At 38.2% G+C, this 17,428-nt stretch overlaps 1 protein-coding gene across 7 annotated transcripts in view; it reads left to right on the forward strand.

Moving 5' to 3' along the window:
• Tfb4 (transcription factor B4) overlaps positions 1-17,428 on the forward strand; it is a 245,087-nt gene that overhangs the window by 204,557 nt on the left and 23,102 nt on the right. For 6 of the 7 annotated variants that reach the window (XM_068228558.1, XM_067151038.2, XM_067151037.2 and 3 more), the window contains one exon: positions 10,254-10,290. The exons of the other annotated variant lie outside the window; for it this stretch is intronic. In XM_068228558.1, coding sequence (XP_068084659.1) covers positions 10,254-10,290 — 37 coding nt within the window. The remainder of the gene's footprint in view (positions 1-10,253; positions 10,291-17,428) is intronic. 7 annotated transcript variants of the gene reach the window in all.

A 17,428-nucleotide genomic window follows, 5' to 3' on the forward strand; every position in this document is an offset into this window, starting at 1 on the left:
AGTGTAAATACATTCAGAGTGTACATAGTGTATAGAAACAGAAACTCTCTCAAGATTAATCATCTACTTTGCTTCAAGACAATTTTATGTTTTATTCCTGTACATACTGTAGAATTCTGTGTGAAGCAAATAAATAAGTTGTGTTCTTGTAAACCTTATTTTGTTTACAACAATAATAATAATAATGCTATTTGCTTTACGTCCCACTAACTACTTTTGCGGTTTTCGGAGACGCCGAGGTGCCGGAATGTTGTCCCGCAGGAGTTCTTTCACGTGCCATTAAATCTACCGACATGAGGCACCTTCAAATACCACTGGACTGAGCCAGGAGAAGTTTGATTTTGATTTGATTTTACTGAAAAAATTATATTTAGTAATAATCCTACGTTCCATAATGTATGCATTATTAAATTTAGATGAATAAATGTATGTTCCATTGAATTTCTGACCTGGTTTATAATTTTACAAGAAAAGACAGTAATTTATCCTATGTCCAATAAAACTGCGTTAACAAGTGCTCAATTGTGCCATGTCCTGACATCAACACAAATAATCACATTTGGAGAGAATGTATGCAAATTTCTAACACAACTTGATTAGAAAAACACTTCTGAGTTATTATACCTAAAAAGTCAGCACCACCAAAGAATAATACATAATTTGATATCAAAACACGAGTTTGAAACTTTGTTCTTGCATTTCCCACATTTTAAGAAATCTGGACTTGACCATTCTGTGCTTTAAGGTATCGATATATACATATACACATTTAAGAAACATAAAAACCCTTTGTGCAAATACACTTGTAATTCTTGGTTATATAGTCCTTTTCAAGTCTTTGATCAACCAGTTACATTGCATTCCCTAATACAATAAGATCGTACCATCCAAGCTTGGTAGTTACTTAGCTTTTGAATTGAAGATTTCTTCAATCTTCGCATTCTCCTGTCTGTTTTTGGCGGCGTCTTGTCTCTTGAACTCTTCTCTGCGCCCACGATTCTGTAGTCGCGTTGAATGATGCGATGTATGGCTCACCCAGACGTGTAGCTCCAGGAGTTAATACGGCACCCTCAAACTCCGTCGTTGACCAGGTTAGTCTTTCTCCCAAACATTTCTGACCACTAGGTTAGGTTTACTGATAGGAAAGGCTCGCTATGACACTCGGCCTTCCTGTCATCGATGTTTGTGTTATTGCAACTCAAGTCTTTACATTAGCAACCTGCTAATTATGCTGTACACAGTGTTTCCCTCACTCCCTCGCTGAACTCGTTACAGTTTCTAGACCATTTGCTAGCCACATTCAACTGATCCTGCGGCTCACTGCTACGAACATAACCTACAAGTTCTGTACAATTCTGTCTTACAACCACACACAATTCTTGTACGAGGCTGGGCAGTTTTTCCCTCTCGTGGCGCTCAGCTACACACGCACGCGCACACACACACACACACACACGTTGCTACAACGATTGTCAGTCAGATTCTCTTCGATCTCCGAAGTATCATTCCCTATATCTTACATTCCGACATTTCTCGAATTTTTTCCCTCTCTACTCCTGTAGAATAAGACGATTTTAAGTCTGATTGGTTCACGAGCTTCTCCCACTAACCGAAGGGGAGTGTCATAGAATTCACTCGAACAAATTCGCTTCTCACTGCATCAATAATCTACACGTTATTTGCTTCGATTTGCTTCTCAAAACACTTACAGAACTTCTTTTGCGTTCTCTGATTTACACTGATGCCGTGTAGCTGACTATTGCACAACGTTACACACTTGTGTTACACCAGCTTACTTCAAGTAAAACTTGTATGAAGTCTTATGCTTTGAATGCCTATAACTCTCTTCCACTTAATAAAATTATTATTCAATATTTGGAACACTATAACTCCTTGCCACTGTTACATGATCATATTAACCTTATATCAGTACTCAATATCCGTAGTCTCGGAGGTCGCGGATTCGAGACCTTGTCGAGTCCGTTCGCTCTGCAGTGAGACATGAAAGGGGCGCGTCGTGACACGCGGTCGTGGTAAAACCCACGCATGCCATACAGATGTGCATACCCACTCAGTAACATTAAGAGGCACTCAGTTACAATTCAAAGACACAGTTAAAATCGTAGGGTTGATAATGGATAAAAACCTTAGTTGGAATGATCATGTAATAGGTATATGTCAGCGAGTGTTTTATTCCTTTTATCCCTTAATAAACTCGGAGATTTACTTCCCCAAAATGTAAGAAAACTGCTTATCCAAAGTATGGTAATGCCAATATTCGACTACTGTGACGTAGCATACAGTAACCTGAACGCCTCACTTTCCACCAAGCAACAAAAGGCACATGACGCATGTGTTCGATTTATTTCAGATATACCAAGGTTTAGCCATATTTCTCCCGCATTTGATAGACTTTCATGGCTATGCTTAAGAGAGCGACGAAATTTACACGCTGTTTCCCTGTTACATCGTATACTGAACCTTAACACTCCTGAATACCTTGCCACACAATTCCATTACCTTCTAGTATTCCTACCAGATCATCATCCACCTCAGTACTAAGCATTCCCATTCACCGCTCAACTGGCTACAGTAGATCATTTGTAATCGCCGCCAGCTGAATTTGGAATTCCCTACCTGCTGAAATTAGGTGTCAAACCACCTCCACTTAAAGAAACTCTGTCAAACCTGGTTAATAAATAATAATTATTATTCATAACATAGTAGGATTAGATCATAGCTAAGTTATTAGGTTAATTAAAACATTTAATTGATACCTTAAGATATTAAATTGTAGATAATTTAGTGTATACTTAACTCATCATGTAGGTGTATGTATGGTCGGACAGAATAGCGGGCGTCATAGCCTGTGTCCCGCCATATAAAACAAGACAATAAATAAATAAATAATAAATTCTAAGAAAGTAACTATTGTATATTTTTTAAAAATTACACAAATTTTTAACCACCTTCTGGTAACCTCCTCCTGGGCAAAGCATGAGCAGAATTACAAAGGCAGTGTAGTCAACAGTTAACACAGTACAGTAATTAACTTACATGGACCTTTATTTGTGGTAAGTACAGTAAATCGATTGAGATTGAGATTAATAATATGCATTTTTGTAACATTTACCTCCTTGTCCGGAGCATTTTTACATATACCTGTACAAGTTGTTTCCCACGACTTACACTTTCCCTCCTCTTACACCAGTATTCCGTGGTCCCTTGAAAAGTGTAAAATACTGTATGTTGAAAAACAAAGGATGCTTAATATATCTTCTTTCGGGAGAGCGAGAGGAAGGATGAAAGAGGAAAGAGTTAGGATAAGAAATGGAAAAAAAAGTTATAAAATACTAAGGTTTAAAAAGTTGAATAAATATATAGTTATAATGAAAGATGTTATGAATGGAGGGAAAAAACTTAATCTGGGGCTCAAGAATGAGGGAAATGGGGTAAATGCTGAGGAGAGGTGGAATGTATAGAATGGAAGATTGAATTTAGGTCGGTTAAATTAAAATTTTTAAGAATAATGATATAAAGGTCAAAAAGAATGTTGGTTTTTTCACCTATTTCATTTTGGTTGGAATTAGAGTTAAAATATTTATCTAAATGTATGAAAAAATTCTGTTACCTCGAGTATTAGGCCTTTGTGTAATGTTTTAAGAAATTTTAGGTCTTGTTGAATATTGGTGAAATTATGGTTATAGTCATATAGCCGAAAATTTATTGCATTTAATGGCATTCTTATGTTCTGAGTATCTAGTTATGAAGTTTCTCCATGTTTGTCCAATACAGGGAGTAAAGAATACAGGGAGCTGCTTGCTACTACTCTCTGTGGCTATTGCTTGAAGCCAATGGCCATGCCCCCCATGATTAGCAAAACATGACAATTCTTACGTTGTGAATATATACAAACTAAGATATTTTCTCGGGAGTAGGGAAACTTCGAATCGCTCAATTAAGTTGTTTTGTTTTTTTTCCTATTGGCTTTACATCGCACCAACATGATGGGACAGGAATGAGCTAGGGCTGGGAAGGAAGCAGCCGTGGCCTTAAGTACAGCCCCAGCATTTGCCTGGTGTGAAAATGCTAAACCACGGAAAACCATCTTCAGGGCTGCCGACAGTGGGGTTCGAACCCACTATCTCCCGAATACTGGATACTGGCTGCACTTAAGCGACTGCAGCTATCGAGCTCGGTGCTTAATTAAGTACAGTTGTGTCACGTAAATGTTGTTAAAAATAAGGAAGTGTTTAGTTATCGTAGAAGAATAGAGTACTCAAAATAAGCAAAAATCGAAATAAACGCATAGGATAGAAATATGCTTCAAAAATTAAGACACGAGTCTGACTAGTGTGGTTGGCGCAAGCAAACATGGGCGAAGTACAACAGCAAGGTAAATGTAAACAGTGAAACCAATACACACCTTCACATAATGCGTGCCCAGCATTTAACAAAATTCTACATCAAATAGTATTCAGAATCCAATCGCAGCGAATGAGCAGAGTCTGGCGCGAAGCGTTATGCTGAGCCTTTCCAGAAGTCATACGTGGTAGGTGTAGGTTGACAAGAAATTAAGGATAGGTGACACGGCAACCAGTTAGATTTGCACAATACATATGTATTATAAAACCAACAAAATGCGATTACATGGACAATGTTTTGAGGATAGAGGACGATATTCAATTGAAACGAAACGAAGTAGAAATTGTAACACCAATGAAACGGGGCAATTTTGTAAATAGTATAAATTCAAACAAGAAGGGAAGAAAAATATTAATTCTAGGTTTATTCACCAAAATAATGAATAGGATTAGATACAACAAATTATTGACTAGATGCAATATGACTAGTACCCTATCAAAAAATATATTAACTATATCCAGAAGAATTCTGAAATCACAAAGGCCACTGTACAATGTGAAAACCACCAGGGTCAGCTAAAAAGGAGAATAAAGGAACAATAAGGGAGAAAATGAAATCCAAGGGCTGGTGAAGGGAAAGGAAAATGTTCAGCCTGCAAATAAGTTTTGAGAAAGTAGTGGGGTCACGCACACAACCAGGCGTAAACCCAGTTCCAAAATACAGAAAATCACAGGTATGATTGTCACTTCTAGCGTCTGTTCACGAACTTAGTTTTTTTTTTAAATATTTTGGAAATATTCATGAGAAGTTCAAAATGAACATACTAGTTGATAAATTTTTAGTAGCCACACCAAATGCAACACTGCATATTCAGCCAGAAGGGCATATTAGAAGAGAATAATAGTTTCCTGAATTAGAAATTGAAAACACAATAAGATTAATTTTCGCTCACCCAGCCAGCCGTCGAAGGTTCAGATGTTAAGTTGTACATAAGATAAGATATCGCATACGGACCAGCCGTAATGCGAGTATGAACGCCTCCCTCCACATAGTTCGTCACTGAATGTCTGACTGCCAGTTCGAAGCCAGGGCAAGCATTTATAGCGTAAGAGGAGAGTCCAGAAAGTACGAGAACCAGACGTGACGTACACAAGCAGCGGCAGAGGGGAGGGGACGGAGGGCGAGCAGTCGTCGAGTGCATAGCGGGCTGGGTAACCGGACAAAGCACACGCTGTAGTGAGAGCAGGCCGGAGAAGTTGAGCAGAAGGTAAGGTAGAAATCTTGATGTAGGGGAGCACATTACAGTTGTTTTCAAAATAACACGGCGGTTAACTGTAACACAATTTTCTAGCAAACAGACCTATTAATGCTTTTTTACTGAGCTCTAAGGAAGCGTTTCTCATGACCCGGCAGCCTTAAATCTACTCTCTCGCTAGTTGACTATGGGTACTATAAACCAAGTATCTTTAAAACAGGAGATGCAAATCTTCACTAGATATCAGTAAATATAAGGAGTAGGCTATTAATAAGGGCATAGCGCAATCTGAATGCTTTAGGGGAATGTGCAATAAATTACCACCAAACTGGGCATAGCAACATTACTTACTAAATATTTTGGAGTGTGGTGGTGATTATTGTGTTAGTAGGACGTACAACCATCAAGTAAACCATCCTCTGACACAAGTGGAAACAATTCAGGACTCAGCTAAGGGTCACTTTGACTCCAACCCACACTCCGAAGTTAACAGCCCCTTAGGTCACTTGGACACCAAACGACACTCCGAAGGTAAAAACCCCTTAGGCCTCCTTAATCGCCTTTTACGACACGTGATGGTGATTATTGCTTTAAGAGGGAGTACAACAAGGCGACCATCCTCTATTAACACTAATCAGAGTGAAATAAAGATATCGGCCAAAGAAAGACAAGGGCCATGAAGGGCGAGAAAATTAAAAGACTCCCTAGCCCTCGAATCCTCTTGTAGCCTCGGGGTCAGAAAAGAACAAGAGTTAACCATTGGAGGTTGGACATGAGATTAAAATTAGCCTGACACAAGTAAGTGGAAGCAATGCCGGGACTCGGCTAAGGGCCCCGTGGTTGCCAACCCATGCTTTCAAATTGAGAGCTCGTGGGGCCACTTTCAGTCGCCTCTTACGAAAAGCAGGGGATACCGTGGGTGTTGTTGTACTACCCCCACCTCCACAGGGACTTTTACGACAGACAGGGGTACCGTGGGCCTTATTCTACCGTCCTCACCTATAGGGGATACATATTTTTGAGGTGGTGGTAGTGATTATTGTTTTAAGAGGAAGGTACAAATGGGCAACCATCCTCTATTAACACTAATTAGGAGGAAAAATATGAAGGGTCCGACACTTCGAAAAATGAAGGTATCGTCCAAAGGAAGACAAGGGCTACGAAGGGTGTGAAAATGAAAACCTCCCTAGCCCTCGAGTGCTCTAATTCTGTAGGTATGAAGGGAATGCTTCAAAAATAGTATGTACCGGTACTGCATTCTCCTTTAAAACAAATTTATTTATGGACCGATCAAACAATTCCGGTTTGAAATGTGCTGAACATATTCTGGTGTAAGGAGAAGGTGTCCAATTTTCCCTTCGTATGGCCTTAATCCACTCAGCTCTCCTTTCTTCATGAACAGGAAACCTCAGGAAAAATTGACAATAAACAACAAGTTTAACGTAAAAATTCTTACGAAAAGTGGACGGTGCTTCTGAGACTCCAAAATACTAGCACAATAACAATGGAAGTACTGTACTACATATTACAAGCCATACTTAGAATCTTACCTGTGAAATGTTATTCCAGGAATATTTTTGGATTTCCGATTCGTGCAACCGTATGCACAACACGACATTGTAAGAGCTACAACATCAGCTAAGTATTACGGTAGTATCTCTTTTATGTTTTAGCGTGCCGTACTGTGTTTGCATCTGAAAATTCCCACAGTTACAATTCGTGTTCACCATATTCACTTCAATGAGCTGTGACATATTTGACTATCAAAAAATAGCATGCGTTCTCGCGTCTATTTATGACCACGCCCCCTATGTAGACCACTGTCATTGGGCTTCACTTTCAGAGCTCCAAGGCATCTTCCTGTATTCTTTACTCCCTGGTCCAATATAAGAAAAATTGCTATCGTGACATTTGAATCTATAAACACCTGATTTAGAGAAACAATGAGAGGTGGAGTTGTATAAGATATCTGATTTCTTGTTATTAGTTTTGAATGCTATATTTATATTGTATTTTTTAAAGGTGTTAGTATTTTGTAAATGACCTTGTTAAAAGTAAAGGTTGAAAATATTGAGGTGTTAGGTTTATCTTTTATTAAAGTAGTTCAAGGGCGGTGTCTTTATTTATTAATTATTCTATCAATGAAAAGTTGTTGTATCCATTTGATTTTAAAGATAAAAATTTCATTGTTCCGTATTGAAAGTATTAACGTTAAAAATTAAATAATTGAAAAAGAGGTTCAACCTATTCAATACATAAAAGAAAGGAATGTAGTGATTACATTCTTATTTAATAGTGATTAGAAATGGGACCGGCCAGGTCATCGTCAGCCGTTCAAAACATAAAAAACAAGAAAAACAATGCATATGAAAAAGAATAAGTGAACTCTGGATCGGTATAAGATGAAATATAAATTGATGATGGCGGTAGAAATTGTGAGTCGCTTAAAATAAAACAGTACGTAATATTATGAAAGGTAGTTCGGCACATGCAATGATAAGTAAAGTCACTCAATGTTTATGAATAGTGGAGAACGGTCAAATGGGTCAGTTTTTACACTCTGTCAGGTACAAAGTCACAACACTATCGAACAACATATGAAGATCCATAAATATTTTGAAGTCGCAGACGAATAGATTTACAGAAGCAAACTGCCAGCTCTCGGTGATCAGCGCGGCACATCCAAGGTCATGCGCTGTGGTCTCGAACGCCAAAGTAGAATGGAGAATATCCTGAAGGTCCAGTATTTGCCTCGGTTGCGGGAAGTTAAGTACGTATATATAGAAATATACAACGCAATTCAGTATAATTGAATGAGTAATTGTGCTCTTGCTGAGTTCTTGGAAAACAGTTGACTTGAAAAAACAATTGTAAAGAGAAAAATGTAGTAAAAAGCGCAATATCGGAAAACATATATGCACAGTGCGCTATTTTTTAAATTGAAAAAATTTAGGTCATGATTGAAGTAGTCGAAGTTGGCGCAAGGCAAGAGTTAAAATTTGAATGAGGAGAACCGAAATGAAGGTAGTGGTTTTTTTTTTTTTTTTTTTTTTAATAGAAAAGGTAGAATAAATTAATTTAATTCACTTTTTGAGATCTTTCATTATAACTACATATTTATTCAACTTTTTTACCTTAGTATTTTATTACTTCTTTTTTCGATTTTTCCATTTCTTATTCTAACTCTTTCATCCTTCCTCTCACTCCCCTCAAGGAAGATATATTAAGCATCCTTTGTTTTTCAACATAATTTAATTTTTACGTTTTTCTGATTCCTTTCTTTTCCATTCTAATCACTTCACCTTTCATTTCATTATTGCTTTAAATTTTACTCATCTTTATCTTGTTTCCCATCTCATACTTTTAACTTTTCACATTCATCCTTTACACGATTTTATTTTATTTCCCTCTCAAATTATTTTCCATTTTTCTTATAATCTCAATTTTTTTTCTTGTCATTTTCTTCCTAGTACGTTTGTTTACTAAAACACCCAACACTTGGTTTTGTAAGATGAGCCAAATTTTGACTTATTTCTTTTCTTTCGTTCATTCTTTTCATTTAATATTTTACATTCCTTAAATTTCATCAATATTTCCTACATTTTCCTAATTTATTTTTCCTTTCTTTATATCAACATTAGATGAGAATTCATTCCACCATTTTAGTACAAAGAATATAAATTTTTAACTTAATTCATATCTTCAAGTGCCTTTTCACTTTCATTTTTTAAAGTCATTAATCTCCATAATAATATATTTGTTCAACTCACATTTTAACTAAGGCAATACTTTGCATATATGCTCAATTCTGCATCCCATCAAGATTATGAATGATTTTAAAGTGTATCTATGCTTCGCAGTGATCGAAGGATATCAGAAGACTTTTTCTCCTCAACCACAACACTATGCATATATGCCCATTTCCACATCTCATCAAGACTGTGAATTTTGATTTATACCTACGCTCTTGAATACTATGAAGAATATTATAAGACTTCTTCTTGTTTATTCCTACAGCTAAGTGAACTAATTTCTTACAACAAAAGTGTTTTCAGGAAATTCTAAAAACAGTTATTCATAGTGTCAAACTTCTATGTTTTAAGACCATCCTTAAAACCACTATGTTTCAAATACTCTGTTCTACACGTGAAATGGCTGCAGATGACCTTTAAATAGGTTGAAACTAGTCCCATTAAATGTTTATTTAATAAACAATATTTAATTTGTATTGAAAAGGTGGAAACTTCTCGAAGCTTGTATTTTGTGCAAGTCCTTAGAAAAATCGACACATGCGCTACAGGGTGTCCCACGAATTTCGACAATAAAACTAAATACAATTTTGAATGATCCAATGTTTACTTGAAGGCCAAATATATAAACCCTTGCAGTACGTCACAGTAATGAAGTGGCGCTGCATATCGGTATTTATTGGAATCAGTTCTAACATAGAGGTTACTGCAGCATTAGCTGTTGTTTCGGAAACTTATTTTAAAGGTGTCACCATGTTAAGTCACTGATAAGTGAGCATCTACAGATAACTGTCATTCCAGAAACTGGCCATTAAAATATATTTTACTGGTCCTTTCTTCCTGATTATAAATGCAACTTTGTTCTTGTGTGTTTTGTGTTTCAGTTTTCTGCAAGTACAGCCCAATATGCACAACATGCAAGTAAGTGTCACGCCAATCTTAGTACCTTATATTATTAATAATGAATTTGTTCTTCCCAATCATTGATGAATCTATTTGCTTTTAATGTTTCATACGTGAAAGATAGTAAATATTTTGTACTTTATAGTAAAGATCTAAACACAGCAGTTTCATATCCAGTTTGTGATTCACGGCAACAATTTTGGAACAGTTAGTAAATGTTAGACATTTAACATTTGCTGTTGAAACACACATTTTATTCATTCAAATGTTAAAATGATTCAACAGCTTGTTAAGTATTAACAGCTGTTGATAAAACCAGGCCCAAGTATTCTGTATTTTAAAAATCGCACATCTTTCCTCAGTCTGTCGGCAGCATGTTTATTGAACATTGGTAGTGCATATGTAATCAACCAATGGTCTTTTTAAATCGGACTGAATCAATTTATCAATTTGTCGTACCAGTGCTAACTGTGAGGCGATTAACACATTTCAGTCCATTATGAAAATCTTTGGAAAAACTTTTAACAAGGAGCTGTATTGTTGGCCTCAGGAGCACTGACACAAACTGAGATCTGTGTCCTAAATCTCAGATATGTGGCTGCATAGCAGGAAGCATTGTAATGTTGAATGGGAAAACCTGCTTCTCTTCAAAATGTCTCCCAGTGTTGCTTTAATGACGTCTTTAAAATGTTGTCTTGGAGCTACAATACCATGTTTACATAGCGTACCTGAGAATAAAACAGTTGTTTGGGAAGGCAGCTTCAGTACTTGAAGTCTGAGCCTATCTTACCATTGTCCAGCTGGGAATTACAATTGAATTGTATCCACGAATTTTAACTGCAGTTTTGCTGCCACACAGTTGCTGGATAATATTATCAAAATCACAATCAAAAAGTAAAACAATAATAAAAGTATAGTCCAGCCGCTGGCTGACAGATTGTGATGAAATAGAGTAGAGAACTTGTGGCACTATTATGAATTTACAATGTGCCATATGATACACCCCTCTTCGATTTGTTGTTATTGTTTTAATTAAAGTTATTTTACCACAAAGAATACTAAGAGTTTTGCTAGTGGTAGAATAATTGTCACTGTTTGCAATGTCTGACGTCACTGGCATCAAGCACCAATCACCCTTCATATCGCCACGAGTCCCTTGTACCGCTAGTGCAGTGATGCCACTTCTTTGAAGAGAAACATGTCACCTCAGTTGCTCGCTAGCCTGCATGAAGTGCATGTGTTCACGGTGTTTGTAAGCCGTTTGTTTTTGTTATTGTGAGATGGCCAGTGGATCATCGGAAACGACCAAGAAAAAATCAGTTGTTATAAGAGCCAAAGCTGTGAATTTATGTACCGGCTACGTGAATATTTTGAGAAAGGGCGTGATAACGGTGGGTCTCTTGTTTCCATTACAAAAGTGGTGGATCAAGTTTGTGACGCTTTAAAAGTAGGTAGGACAACTGTGAAAAATGTTAGAAAAGAAAAGTGCCCAGTAGATCTTAATACACCCTGTAAAGTGCTGCGTACTCCTGAAAATCAAAGACCGAGACATTGTCCCTAGACATCACTACATTCATTTCAAAAGGATGCGAAATGGCAACATATTTATAGTTATTACATGAGGAGGGAATTTCCCACGTGTAATAAACTACTTGACTCTTTGAAGGAATGTTGCTTATTCATTGGAGGAAAGAACAGTTTAAGTAAAATACTGAGAGAACTTGGCTTTCGTTGGAAGAAATTTTCAGGGAGAAAAGCTGCGATAGAGTGAAGTGAAATTGTAGCATGGCAAGGTAGATTTTTGAGGGAAATTCTGAAGACTAGTCCTGAAAGAGTGGTGTGGTTAGGTGAAACGTGGGTAAATGCCGGACATTCTAAAACTGTGGGCTGGACAGATGAAACTGTAGCAGGGACTTTCAAAGCACCTATTGGGAAGGGAAGTAGGCTTATTGTGCTTCAAGCAGGTGGCGTTAATGGATTTGTTCCGGGAGCTATGTTTTTTTACAGATCAAAGAGCACTCATGATTATCATGAAAAAATGAATGAGATTACTTTCACTACATGGTTTAAAAATGCTTTGCTACTAAACATAAGTCCCAATTCCATAATTGTTATGGACAATGCCCCCTATCACTCTGTGCAACTAAACAAAGCACCGACAATGGAAGACAGAAAAGATACCATTCTTCAGTGGTTGGTGGAATAATAATGTACCGGGGATATCTGCAGATATGACAAAGGCGGAGCTGCTACAAAGTGTAAAACTCCATAAGTCTAGATTATGCACCTACAAAGTGGACTTCATCGCTAGGGCTCAGGATCATAGGATAATTAGGCTTCCTCCTTACCACTGCCACTTCAATCCAATCGAGCTAATTTGGGCACAAGTTAAAGGATATGTTGCCCAAAATAACAAATCTTTCCATCTCACTGATGTTGAATGCCTAGTGCATGAGGCAGTCAAACTTGTTACAGCAGATAAGTGGAAAAGTATTGTGAGTCACATCTGGGAAGATCTATATAAGGCAAAAGAAGCTGATGGAATTGTTGAATGTCGAGTGGAAGAACTTATTATTTCCCTGGGTAAGGATGATAGCAGTGATTCTAGTGACAAGGACGAAGACACCGATATTTTTGGAGTGTGTGGATTAGTTACTGTGAGTACATAATTTGTTTTATTTCATTACACTATTTTATTATTTCGGTACTACTATCCTATGAGCATGTTGAAGTTTCATTGTAACAGTGACGTTTTTATGTTGATACTATTTTCAGGGTTATATTTTTTATTCTGACTTATTTTAATTAGGGTGATACTATTTACACAGTTCGGTTTTAATGTTATTTTATATAACGTCTATAGTCTACTATTTTTGAGTTATGGTTATTCTGTTCTCTGTGTGTGCTTATATTTTCCTGGAATGTTTTGTTATTATCTTTACGCTGTTCTTGGAGTGCAGTTAATTTTAATTGGAACGTTTTATTATTATGATTACACTAGTGTTGGTTTTCAATATATAAGAGGTAATTTTCGCACATTTCTGTACACATTTCCATCGCATTAACACATAATCTGATCTACGTATGCGTGAAATATTTTAGGTGTGTGTGTTTGTTTAAATTGTATGGTTCAAAACAGGCAACACTGTCTGAGAAACGTCAGGACCAGACAGCCAGCGGCTTGACTGTAGATCTGTTAAGATGGAAGCCACATTTTCCAGTGTAGACTGTCGCAAACATTACAACATACCTGTAAAAAATGCACATTGTAACACAAAGAATGACGTGTTTCATTCTACGAGATACTCAGATTCTATCAAGCCCCTTGCAATCCAATGTTATGCATCCCACCGCTTTTATTACAGTTGTGAAATACATCGGTCCTTCTCCCTAAACCAGCGTAATATAGCAGTGTGGATACCTTGACAACAGGAGGTGCACACACAGTAGCTCACTTGGCAGGGGCACGGTGGGAGAGGGGATAATGGACAGTGCTCCAAGATTCAAACCCCATGCAAGATTTTTTTTCTTTCTCTTTTCCCCAGTTGCCTATGGTGTAGTAAGGTTGCTTCCACAGACCTGATTTGTTTATTTGGCCCTGTATGCATCGTGCATGAGGATGAGGAGCTACCAGAGGTAACAATGTACGATGACAGATAAGTATGTAACACCCCAAACTCCCTCCTTTGGGGCAAGTCACATTCGCTGCCTCGTGATGTATGCAGCGATGAGTCTGTGGATATGTTGCTCATCTACGCACAAGCTAGACAGAATTCATACCAGGCACAATGTCTGTTTCACAGCGCTATCTGGATAGTCGCCAACCGACAGGCATGACATTTCGGAATGTGGAAAGACATCTGCAGGCTACTGCGTCCCTGTTCAAGATCATCCCGTGATGTCTTCTCACACCGAAGAGGTTGCGTTTTATGCTGTCTGGCATAACCCTCACACTAGCACACAGCCTATTGCAGGCGTCTGTTACGCGGATATTGAATACCTAGCAGATTCACCCGTACCATCTGCAGTTATACCACTGCCATGGTCACGATTTCGAAGCCCGGTTGGTGTTCTGTCAATGGACCCCACAGCATGAGGACACTGATCCTGCCTTTTTAGTGACCATCTTATTTATGGAAAAAACACGGTTTCACAACAGTGGAACGTTAATCGCCATAATATGCATTACTGGGTACGACAGGTGGCTTTTCCGATACGGTGAACATCTGGTGTGGCATCGTGAGTGATCATCTCATCGGTCCCCATTTCTTTGAGGAACCTCTGACAGGAGAGCGCTACCTGCGGTTTCTCCAAGATGAAATACCACCGTTCTTAGAACACGTGCCACTCGTTGACCACTGCGGGATGTAGTTTCAACATGACACTGTCCGGAACCATGCGACATATCCTGATAAATGGATAGGAAGGGGAGGAGCTGTTCTAGAAGGTGCTGCATTAAACACTTAGGTAACTCGTAGCCTCTTTTAACCGAGCTCCATACCATAAGCCATCATATCAACGGCCCTTTTCAGGGCTGAAAAAAATTAATCAATCTGTGGAAACTATGCGTATGTCACCTTGTCACATCCCCCGCAACTGGCTGTAAAATGAAAAATGCTCACATGGGATTTGGACCTCTAACCCTCGAGCACAGCTCACTTTCAAAACTCTGACCACCCCGTTACAAAATGAGCTATTGTTAGGCAGTGGACAGTTCCCAGCCTATAAAATACCTGTTCCTGGTCTGTCTGTGCACCTCCTGTTCTAAGGTATCTGCACTAGTTTTACAGGTTCATTCGGGGTGCTCACAATGCCTGCTGTTTTCTAGCCTGTAGCCACACATCTAATTATATTACCCCAATTTAGGGATAGGGACCGATGGATTTCAGAACTGTAGTAAATGCAGCACGTTGCATGAAACTAGATCGCAAGAGGCGGGTGAACTGTATACACAATATTTTTTGCATTGCATACATTTTTCTCACAAATGCCTGAAGATTATTACAAACACGAACTTTTTATTCACGCCACCTAATATTATCAAAAAGAATTTTACCATAGACGCTTTTAAATATTTTAAATATGTTTTTCATCATTTAAGTTTTTAAACACAATTGTAAACGATCTTCCATTTCATTTAAAGCATTTAGTACAATAGTTTTTGGATTCCCATGGGATATAGTTTTAAGATCCAATGTGCTTGCTTTTAAATGTTATCATCTAAGATTTTTTATATACAGCTGAAGATGACCACTAAGTGGTCGAAACATGTACTGTGTTTGTTAATGTATTTTTAAGTTTGCCAAAGGCAAAAGAAATAAAGTATCGATTAGGTGGCTTTTTAGATTAATTTGTTGTTGCATACATTTGTCAACAATTGATGGTTGCTGATATTATGCACAAGTAATAGCAAATAATTGTGGCAGTAGTCTTCACCTGTCAACTTATTATCCTATATAAATATTTCTGTACTTATCTAAGCTGCTGCCTTAAGTAACTGTGTTTGGACTGCAGTCAGCAGCTTTGCCCAGGGGGCTGAGTGGAACTTTCTGTGGGCACTGGAGATGGGAGGTGAAGTAGGGGAGTGTTATGGGCCATGTTTCTGTACTTATCTAAGCTGTTGCCTTCAGCGACTGTGTCTGGATTGCGGTCAGCAGCTTTGCCCAGGATTGGTAGTGATCTGACACTAAGAACACGACGAACCCAGTGCGGTGGATTTGGTCAAAACTAGCAAAGACTGCCAGGAACTGGACCCGGGCCTCTTACAGATAACACAGGTATAAGAGATGCAAAGGAATAGAAATATAACAGGAATAGGAGCAAGAACAAATTTATTATGAAAAGAGAATCAAAAAAAAAGGTTGCATAGGCGAAATGAAAGGGCCAAAAATCAAATAGATAATATTAATCTTACATGGCTCATAATCAAAATACACAAGATTCACTGTTTATCACACTCACTTAACTTGGAAAGTTAGGTACAAGGGCTTGGCAGCTACCATAATTAAATTAAGAACATAAATTCAGGTGGGAACAAAGTATTTCTTTCATGCACATCAGGTCTAAACAGCTATAAGTTTAGGGAGTAGCAGCACCTTATCATAACATAACATTCTCCCTTTCGATTCCTCAGGTAAGGCTTAAAGCTCTCAACAATAATAATCCATATCCCCCAAGAATACAAGATCATTAAATAAAAGAGCATAAAACGGGAGAAGACGGAAGGGTGCACCGAATTCATAAAATTAAAGCAAAGAGGAAAGGGGAAGTTACCATGGTTTTATGCAAAACAACTAAGATAAAATAGAAAGCCATCCTGCAAAGAATAAAACATATTACACCAGAAAATAGGTAAAGAAAGCCAATGGCGGCAATGAGAAACGAACAATTAATAAGTAAACTAGACACAAAAGGTATTGCGGATCAAAGCATCAGAACCACCCACGCTCACACAGAGACCAAGGGGTTAGGTCGCCGAATAAAGGGACGTGTAAGAATGTCAACTCACAGCACATAACAAAATAAAGAACCGCTCTCGAGCTCATACAATATGAACCAGAAAGTGGTCCATCTTAAAGAGACGGAGTGTCTCCCACACCAAAAAAACACAGAAACAGGCCAATCGCGTTGTTAGCTTGTATTCATACCACACTTATTTAGTGGACATGAATTATACAGAACACGCGATAAAATACAACAACATGAGCTCAAGCGGAATGTTAATGAAGTGACATGAGTAAAGGTCTCGGACTGCACACAGCAAACAATCACATACACACACACACACGAATCTGTATCACCTTCTGTTCTCTAAACAAACATAGCGAATCAGTAAAGGAAAATACCGAAAGAAGCGTGTCAAATCAAAGTTGACACACAAATACACTGACTGACAGAGCAAATGCAACACCAAGAAGGAGTGGTCAGAACTTTATGCCAATTGCAGGGTAGACTGACGTCACTGAGGTATGCTCATGATGTGAAATGCGCTACTGTGCTGCGCACGTAGCGAACGATAAATGGGACACGGCGTTGGCGAATGGCCCACTTCGTACCGTGATTTCTCAGCCGACAGTCATTGTAGAACGTGTTGTCGTGTGCCACAGGACACGTGTGTAGCTAAGAATGCCAGGCCGCCGTCAACGGAGGCACTTCC

Source organism: Anabrus simplex, chromosome 7, assembly GCF_040414725.1.
Source record: "Anabrus simplex isolate iqAnaSimp1 chromosome 7, ASM4041472v1, whole genome shotgun sequence".
In the NCBI taxonomy this organism is placed as follows: domain Eukaryota; kingdom Metazoa; phylum Arthropoda; class Insecta; order Orthoptera; family Tettigoniidae; genus Anabrus; species Anabrus simplex.